Raw genomic sequence first — 10,201 nt, 5'->3', positions numbered from 1 at the left:
CCTGTGTCTTTAGGTATAAAACAGTGGGCTGTAAAAATTTTCTCATGGAGCTGGGGATTTAGCTCAGTGGTTCCGCTGCCTGCCTTGCAAGCTCAAGGACCTGAGTTTGATCCCCAGTACCCTCCCCCCAAAAATCTCATGGAAGCAATGTCTTTGTAAACTGGGAAGGGTGGAGGGGCTGAAGGGAGGGCTGGGGAATGGAGAAAAAATAAGAACCAAGATAAGTCATGCAAAGGTACAAGATCCTAATGAATGTAACTGTATTGTATACCTAAAAATGTACCAATAAACTTAATAAAGATAAAAAAATTCTCTCACAGGCCATCATAGGACTCTTAAGAGTCAAAAGAGGTGGTAAACTCAGTTTAAAGTTTGGGAAAATGTATTGTAGGCAGGTGGCAAAGTGTCTGCTTCTTTCCCAACCATTGTAAGTCACTGCTGTTCACTTCTAGTTCACCAATTCCACCTTTTTCATTCTAGTTTTTCATTTTATTTATCCATCCATTTGTTTTTCAGGAATGCATGATGCTTTCAAGATTTAGCTATAACGATTTACACTGCTATAAATATTCAGTACAGCAAAAATAGAAAAAAGAAAAAGAAAGTTCAAGATATTTAATACAGAAGGAACAACACATATAGGCAAAGCACCCTTTTGCCAGTCCTAGGTAAAAGCAGTACTGGTGTGGTCATCAGTGATGGGGATCTGACATGAGCAAGCCAGGGAGACACATCTTCACTCACAGATCTGCCTCAGCATTGTGAGAATGGATGCCAGGCACTGTGTGGTCTTAGAGAGTTGAACCTAGCACTACCCCGGAGCTCCTCCATCGAGTGACTTCTGATGTGAGACAGCAGCGGTATTTTCATCACCTTCCAAGTGCTTTTTGCCAAATGGCTTGAGTTTTGAATTTCAGTAAGCTTCTAGGTCAGACTACCACTTTAATAGAAAATACAGGAGATGCAAGATTATGCTAGACAGCATCACAGAGATGCAATTAGTTCCATTCCAAATGGGGGAGATTCTACAGGATAAATAATTCCTTTAACAAATGAATAGCATAGAAGTGGGAGGAGGCGAAGGTGTTGCAGACTGAAATGAGACTCCAGCAGCCTGTCAGGAAGCAACCTCTCTGTCCAGCCACTGATGAATGGATAAGGAAAACGTGGAGCCCATGCACAATGAATGTGATTCAGACAGAAAAAGGATGAAATGCTGTCATTTGCAACAACACAGATGGAGCTGAAGATCACTATTACGTGAACTCTGCCAGGCACAGAAAGACAGGCACTGCCTGACCCTGCTCATGTATGGAACCTGAAATAGTTGGTCTCATGGAAGTTGAGAGAACAGTGGCCCCAGGAGACTGAGGAGAGAGGGACAGGAGAGGCTGATCAATGGGTGTTAGGTCATGGAGGAAGAATCATGGTGTGCTATTTCATAGTAAGGTGCCTGCAGACAACAATAAAAAAATGTACTTCATAACTCAAAAAGCAAAAAGGAAGGACTTTGAATGTTCTTATAACAAAGAAATGAAAAATATTTGAGGAGATAGATGTATGTGCCTTGATCTGAACATTACATATGTATATATACATTGAAATATCTCATGGTACCTCAAAAATGTATACAATTTTAATGTATCTATTAACAAAACTAAGAAATAATGTAAAAAAAAAACCTACCCCAGGCCTGTCAGATTTGTCCTTTAAATGCAAGACATGGACCTTATTGGACCTTGATTCAGACAAACTAACTATAAAAAATATTTTTGAAATAATCAGAGTACTTTGAATATAGACAGGGCATGCAATGCTATTAAGGAATGAATTATTGTTGCTGTGCTTGTTAGATTTTTAAAAGTCTTCTCTGAAAGAGATGCATATTTAAGCATTTGTACATGGAGTGATAGGTTTGAGATTTGCTTTAAATATTACAGAAAAAAAAGGCAGAGAGGAGTAGAGATGGAAAAGGGGTGCAGCAAAATGTTGCCAATTCTTGATCAGGGAGGACAAGAATCGGGAACCACAGTCCTATATTGTTCTATACTTTTGTTATATTTGGAAATTCCTGCAATGAAGCTCTCAGTTAGTGAGACCTAGGGCCATTGGTGACCTGTGCAGAGATCTCACTTGGCTCACTTTCCCTCTTTTCAAGGCTTCGCCGCCTTTGGGATGAAGAAGTATCAAGGCGTGGGTGTGAAAAGGCTTCTTTGCTTCGAGTGATGCTGCGGTTCCAAAGGACCAGGATGATTTTCAGTGTATTTATGAGTTGGTGCTTCTGTGTTATGAGTATAGTAGGACCAGTAAGTGCAGATGTGATGAGGTTTGGGGACTCTGGGCTTTAGAGACTAGAAGTGGAACAAGGGGCATATCTACACCTGGAGTTGGGGATGATGTTGTCTCTCAGCTGCTGTGCAGAAAATGAGGACTTTTGTGGGGGAGGAGAGTGTAATAGCAGTTTAAACTCTGTCGCCACCTGTTCAGTTCAAATTTTAGTTCTGCTATTTAATTGCTAGGTGACTTTGGATGATTTAATTATTCTTTCTGTGTTTTGATTTCCTCTCTGAACCCCATAGCACCCTCTGAAAGCACAGTATAAACTGCCCATAGGGTGACATTAAATGAGTCTCTAACAGAACACGGCCTAGCTGGATACATGTCTGCTGCTTTGAGAAATGTCTCAGCAGCTTGGCAATGGAGGCAGCAGGAACTCATGGTCTTTGTGTATCATGGTTGGGATCAATGGGCTCTATTACCTGTCCCCTCAGCTCCTGATTTCAAAGGAAGGGTCTGCCTGGTTCAGCTGGGGTCACTTCCTCATGAGCTGGCCAGTGGATGGTGGGCACTTTGATGGACAATCCAGTCCAATCTGCACAGTGGTAGGTGAGAGTGTTCCCAGAAGAAAAAGGGGCATTGTGACCCCCTAAGGGGAGACTGAATGTAGATCAGAAAGGAACAGGCACTGATGACTCCATGGACCTCCGATTTGTGGGGTGGTTAGTGTGTTGAGTCGTCTCCTCTCAGTCTACTCTCCAGCATTTCCCACCCTACCTGTGCTCAGTGTGGAACCTGTAAGGATCGCATTAATGGGGTTCCCTGGCTCCTGGTCATGTGGTTCAGTTTGACCACTGGTGGCAGGGTTAGGATTCAGATCTGGGTCCCCTGAACTCCTAAGTCTTTGGGCTTCTTGTGGGCAGAACTGTGCTTCGGTCTGTTTTCATCCTCACCAAATCCCTGACATTAACCTTGACCTCCCAGTCCTTCTTTGAGGCAAGAAACATCAAACATGTGCCTGAAGAACTGGGGGGATCCAGACAGTCCACATTCCTGTTTCTTGTAGATGCTGGTTATACCAAAGATCCTAGAGTTTTCCGAAGACCAGTCAGGGAATATCGTCTATGGTGCGGGCCTCTGCTTTGCCCTTTTCCTCACTGAGTGTCTGAAGTCTCTGAGTTTGTGCTCCTGTTGGATCATCAACCAGCGCACAGCCATCAGGTTTCATGCAGCCATTTCCTCTTTTGCCTTTGAGCAGCTCCTGCAGTTTAAATCTCTGACACACATCACCTCTGGAGAGGTGAGTGATGTGGGTGGCATATCCCAGGCCCAAGTTCCTTATCTCCTGCTGACATCACCACAAGGAAGGGAAAAAAGGAGTGGGGGTGGAAAGGGGGAGTTAGGAGAGGAAGAAGAGAGAAAATAATTCCTAGGCTTAGCATTGATAACATCCATAACTGTCTGTGGGTGTCGAAAGTGCAGCAGGAGCTGCGCTTGCATTCAGAGTCCTTGGAAAGGCGCCATCTCCTCACGCAATGGTCACCTATGGGGCAAGATTCTAGTCTGGGCCCTGGGGAGACAGCTGTGGACTAAGGATGCAGTCCTAAGTAGAAGCACACGGGCAAGTGCACCCTCTGAGTGGGCTAGTGGTGAGGGAAGGGGGGGACTTGGAGCTTAAGGAATTCTTCTGGGGAAAGAGATTGTAGGTAACCCTCTCAGAGATTTAATTTTCTTATTGCAAAAGAATACTTATACCTGAAGGATTGCTGTTATTGACTCTTCAGCCTTTGATCTTACTTTTCTTTCAACTTACCACAGAGAGACACTGCTACAGGCTGGCAAGGGATACTCTGAATTAGGTCCCATTGTTGTGAGGGCTATTAGAAATTCTGTATATTTTATTTCAGTTGCCTTATTTTTCTTTTTCTCATCAAGTGCTTTGAAGGACATGGATTACTTTTGTATTGAAACAGATGTTTAACTTTTTGGAAAAGATAGCATTACTTGGGCGTCCACTCATCCTGAAACCAAACCCTTTTGTGGCTGTCATCAGCCCATTTCCAGCCTCCTCTCTTCCCAGATCTTCTCCTCTAGTCCTGGGTTGGCATCTGCCCTGCCATTCAGGGTGGGCTGACCTGCAGTCCCCAAATACAGCACACATACCTCTCTCCTGGTGACTTTGCTCGCATCACCCCACCCCTTGGCCTTTTAAATCCTCTCCATTCTTCAAGGCCCAGCTCAGACGCTTGTCCTTCTTGGTGGTATCTACAAATCCTGCTACAGCCCCTCTCCTCACTAATTTTTACCATTCTTTTTGCACAAATCTGGCTCTACTACTAATAGGAGATCCCTTCAAAGACACAAACTATGTTCGGACTCACCACTTTATCCTGCAAAAGACCCAGTACCTGAATCAGACAGGACAGGTGTCCATAAAACACTAAATTAACCACTGCCATGGAGGAGAAGCTTTCTATAAGTTCACATGGGTATGAGCATGAGGAATTTCTTGTAACCATTAACACTATTATTATTCTTCACTATTGTACTGGTTCCGTGACGTTAGTTGATTTGACCAGTTTTCCTGACACTGGAATAAATCTGATAGGATCATTGTCTCAGGATCAGATGAGTTAGTTCATAGGAAGTATGTAAAAGGGGATAGTGATTCATGAACTCAACTGTAGTCATTAGTTTCTGTTAGACATTGAGCTTAGAACCTACTCTGACCTTCTTTGCTTGGCTGACAGTTAAAGCATCCTTGTTTATTTTGGGAAGGATGCTACAACAGTTGCTAAGTTACTCCAAAATTAGTCATTGTCCCAAGGACTTCTTATGTTAGCTCAGTTAGTCCTCTGACATCCCTCTCACATATTAGGGTCTGTTATTGCTCCCCTCTTTATAGAGGAAGAAACGGAGGCTATGTCACAGTGGGTAACTTTTACAGGGTCACAAGACTGGAATGCAGCAGACTTGGATTTGTCCCCTTGGCCTGGTCTCTACTCTGATCTCTAGCCACTGTACATACCTGCCTCACTCAGGAGACCTGGGCTGAGGCTTGCCTTAATTCCCTTTTGCATGCTATGTGTAGGTTCCAATTTTCCCACACATTTTCACAGAAGCCTGCAGCAAAATGCCCCATTTGAAAGTGGAGATGGAACTAATTACTCAAGGGAGGATTTCTGGAGTTGCTTCCAAGCACTTTAATTTAAACTAATTTAAGAAACCCACCTAAATGAATTCTCCATGGGAACAACAACAGAATTGTACAGAGGATAACCTAGACCAGACCACTTCCGTATGCCCAGAGTTAATACAATCATCAATTTGATCCATGTTCTTCTAGACCCTTGAAAGTACATGTAGGTATACTTGCAAGTTACCCATAGAAAAGATATTGCATTGGGTCTGAATATTTCCACATAAATGGTACTATATTTTACATAATATTCCGCAATTTGGTTTTACTGCTAGCAAATGCACAGTATAGGTTTTGGAGTGAGTTTTTACATCAATGGCCCTACAGTTGCTTCTGGTATTTTTAGGTTTTTGACCCTTCCTCGTTATATTTTAGCTTTCCCTGTTAGCACACCTGTATCTTCCTCATCCCATTTCTGTGATACCTAATCATAATATACTACTTTCAGTGTGCCAAAGTAAATCAGTTTATGCCCATCCTCCCATGTGGTTCTCAGATGGCTGTGATGAAGTAGGTGGTATTATTATCCCATATTACTGACAGGGTACATTGGCACAGAAAGGCAGAGTGATTTGTGTATGTCATTTTTCATCACTATGATAAAATACTGAGAAAAATAACTTAAAGGAGAAAACATGTACCTTGGTGCATGGTTTCAAACATTTCTGTCCACAGTTGGTTGGTATATTGGCTTTGGGCCTGAGGCCAGGCAGAACATCATGGCATCAGGAGCATTTGCAGAAGCAAGACTGAAGGATAAAGAAAGATTACCCAAGCTCTGGGAAACTGGTGAAGGAGACAAGAAGGAAAGAACAGACCAAAACAACAACAACAAAAAAATCCTAAATACAGTGTTAACATTCATGAAAAAAAAAACCCCAAAAACAAACAACACACCCCTCTTCCAAAATAATCACCAAAACAAAACAAAACAAAAAAAAAATACACACACACACACACACACACACATACATACATACATATATATAGTTTCCAATTCAGGGCATGACTTTACTCTTGCTGGTAGATAAAGGAGATAGTCAGAGCTGGATAATCCCATCTGGCCTGCAGTAGAATTAGGTCAGAGTGCCATTTCTGGTACTTTCAAATCTAAAGAAGTTCAGGCTGATCCTGGTCTCTGATGGTAGGGTTTGGGTCTGAGTTGTTCATCCTGCCACACTTTGTGTCTCTTGCCAGCCTAATCATGGCTCCTTGACCCTAAGCATCTCCTGCAGTCGTCCCTCACCCAGTCACTGTGGGACTTCTACACTGGGGGGCCTGAAATGAAGCCAACCCATGGCTGCTCTCAGTCCTAGGTTTAGTTGGCCCCTCCTTAAAATGGCATCTAACCAAGCACTCTCTCCAGGGGACACAGCAGTCACTTGGACTGAAGTCATTCACTAGCTTTTGTAGCACACAGCATCCATTGCTCTGTTCCACAAGTGCATTTCTCCCTGGAGGCCTCTGAGCCACCCACCCTTGCTGTGTCTCTATAGATTCAGTCCTCTCTTATGAGAGAGCTGGGAGTAGGGAACAAAGTGCAGATTGCCTTCTCTTTTTTCTGCACTGAGGTCTGTCTCTTTACTTTTCCTGTGGGGTCTAGTTTTCCTTCAGATCCTTCCTGGATCCCAGGGATCTATCTCCCTCCTTCTTTTCTACTCCAAGTTGTTATTTTCCAGTGTCTGGATTCTGAATCTTGGAGAGGTTGATTTGTTATTGCTTACTGCTCTGCTATCTTTCTGGAAGTTCTTGGTATCTTAATTTTAAGGTGAGTTAAAATTTCTTTCTATTAGAAAGTGTTTCATATTTAGAATATTTTTCTTCTGATCCTTTATGGCTTTATTGATTTTAAATTTGCCTTTGTGTTAAAATTTTTTTACTAGTGCATATTTGCAATACATAATATTTACATTCATCTTAGGGTGTAGCTACATGTACTTAACATATCTTGATTCTCTTTCTCCTCTCCACCAACATTCCTCTCTATTTCTAGATTCCTTTTCACCATCACCACCACCACCACCACCACAATCATCATCATCATCTAGTTCATGTTTGTAATATATAAAATTACATTCATTGTGGGTAGTTGGTACATGTACATGATGGACCCTAAGTCTTTTTTATGGTCCCTTCTCATCCCCTCCTCCCCCTACCCTTAGTCTCTTGGTTCCTTTCCCATTTGCAAAAGATCTAACTCTGTTTCCTTTAACAGTCTTTTATTCTGATCTTTATTTGTACTTTGCCTTATTCAAATGAGAGAAATAATACCAATAAATCATGTCTGATTTATTTCACTTAGCATTGCATTTGGCACTTATATCCATTTCCCTACAAATGACTCAAGTTTATCCTTCTATTTTTTTTAAGAGTAGGAAAGATTTATTGAGGAAAAGAAAGCTTCTGTCTAAGAGAGAAGGGGGACTGGAAAGTGGGTTGCCCACTCACCCCACTTCTTCAAGATTTTTATACAGCAAAGTCATGTGGTAAGGCAGGTACAAAGTGGGACAAAACTATAAGACCCAAAGGAAAATTACAAGGGGGGCATGAGGTGGGGTAAAACCATGACCAACCAATAAGGTTACAAGTATGGTCACCCAAGTAATATTGATTAAATGGGAATCAAATGGGAGAGCAAGTCACATAGCAAGCATAGAAGGATTTTCAGTAAGGATGGGAGTCAGGGCTATTTCCTGGAAAGGCTGGGTTAAGACTTTGGCCCCCACCCAAGTGAATGAAACCTATTTGGAATATCAATCACTGCTATTTATCCCCAGGGAAGCACAAAAGTATAGTAGTTTCTCAGCTCTTACAATTCTGGCCTTCAGTGATGTGTCTTGATTGTCCTCCATGTTGGCTCCTTGCTGTGTTGGTTCCTTGAAGGTGGCCGTGTCTAACTGCCTACAAGATATCTAATTAACTTATCTATCTTCAGAGGGGAAATCCCCCCTCTGAAGAAGTACCCCTAACTTCTGTGAGGGGTCAAAGGGTGAAGACAGCTCTGGCTACTTCCAGCTGAAGAGGGTCCTAGTTGTGATCAGCAGTTAGAGAGAGTTACTCTATAGAGGGTTTATCTAAAGGCCTTCAGTAAGTGCCTGGCATTGTTATTTTGCTAGCTGCATATCTTTTAAGTCTGGAGGAGACAAAGCCAAAGAAACATCTAAGAATGCATGGGCCAAATCATAAGGTCAGCTGGATTATGACTCTAGCCCACAAAGAGGATAAAGGAGAAGGTCCAGGGGACTTCAGAATCCAACATAGAAGTCATATTGTTTAGTTCAGCAGTTATGAGCTGTTTACAAGCTCAATCTAGTAGATCCTGGTAAAAGAAGTCTAGCACATTTGTCATTGGTTCCATTTGTATGACTACTTGGAGTTCGGCAGCCTCTAGGCCAGAATAAACAAAACTTTTAAGAAATTAGAGTATGCATAATCTAATCACGAGCACACTAGAATGAAAGGGTAGGTTGGGGAGAAGGTCACGCTTAGAAATTTGAAATAGTGATTGAACCTGCTGGACTTAGATTCTTTTATTGATAGAGGTTACGTATAAGTCTGATACTTTGCCCTAAGTCTCTCTGGTTTTAGCTGCAAGATAGAGACAATTTGAAGAACAAATTTCACTAAGAAGTATAAAACCCTATCTGAGCTCTTATAGATTTTACCATAGTTTTTTCCTAATGGTCCATAACCATGGTCAGCTACTGGTAGAGCTGGAAACTGCCAGAAGGGATCAGTTACTGGAGCCCCTTTTTATATCGAGCTTTATTAATATGGCATTGTTTTATACCTCTTTGGGTTATTCTTTTCTGATGGGAAGTTTATCCTTCTTTATAGCCAAATAGTTCTTCATAATGTATAGATAACCATATTTTCTTTATCCATTCATCTGTTAATGAATGTACAGGCTGCTTCCAAAATTCAGCTATTATGAGTCATGATGCTTTGAGCATGACTATGCTTGGATCACTGTGGTGTGATGTCTTTAACTTTTTGGGGAAGATACCTAGAAGGGGAATGCCTTACAGTTTTAAGTAGCCTCAAGGGATAAATCTCTGAGAAAATTGCAAGAACAAAAGCAAAAATTAAACAACAAATAAAATTCTCCCTACTTAGTTTGATACTTAGGAGGCCACTAGAATCCCTTTTCTCTGCATCCTCACCATTTGTCCCTAATCCTCAGTGGTGCTGGGCTCTCACAAAGGCAGCGGGCACACCCGCAGCAGAACTGAGGTCCATTTTTATGCCCCTTGGTGTCCCCCTGGTCTCCACAGGAGTGCTTTGTCCTTCATTTGTCAAGTGATTGTGACAATTCTGGTTGCCTTGATGTAAGTATTTAACAAAAGATTCTGGAAATAAAACTAATGATATTTTGGAAGCAGATATGGATGCTCCTCACACTCTCACTCCTCACTACCTCCTTAGGAGGCAAATGTGAATGTGAACTATGCTTGGTTGGCAGTAGCCAGGCATTTGAAATGAGAACTATTTTAAGGGGCATCTCATGATTCTAATATATTCCTCCCTCTTTCTTTTTATTTTGGTCTTAATAGATACCATAAACTTTTATTCATTTTTATTTTTTTGTGCTATGGCTTGAGAAATATGTGGTGAAATGAAAGTGGCCTGCCTGTGAGCACAGTGAGCATTTAAGAAAATGTAGTCTTTTGCTAAGGGCGTGGCTGTGCTGGGGGTGGGGGAGGCCTTGAGAGGCCTGTCCAGTTC

General features: G+C 42.0%; 1 protein-coding gene across 1 annotated transcript in view; it reads left to right on the top strand.

Annotated features, from left to right (window-relative positions):
• The window catches only part of LOC104868258 (multidrug resistance-associated protein 9), a 40,401-nt gene that overhangs the window by 10,800 nt on the left and 19,400 nt on the right, over window positions 1-10,201 (top strand). Inside the window, exons 3-4 of the mRNA XM_033760599.1 lie at window positions 2,159-2,306; window positions 3,344-3,577. Of these exons, the coding sequence (XP_033616490.1) occupies window positions 2,159-2,306; window positions 3,344-3,577 (382 nt within the window). The remainder of the gene's footprint in view (window positions 1-2,158; window positions 2,307-3,343; window positions 3,578-10,201) is intronic.

Source organism: Fukomys damarensis, unplaced genomic scaffold (assembly GCF_012274545.1).
Source record: "Fukomys damarensis isolate Sample0158 unplaced genomic scaffold, DMR_v1.0_HiC HiC_scaffold_114, whole genome shotgun sequence".
NCBI classification, from domain to species: Eukaryota; Metazoa; Chordata; class Mammalia; order Rodentia; family Bathyergidae; genus Fukomys; species Fukomys damarensis.
Note: the sequence above shows the minus strand (reverse complement) of the source record. Positions and strands in the feature narration are given on the sequence as shown.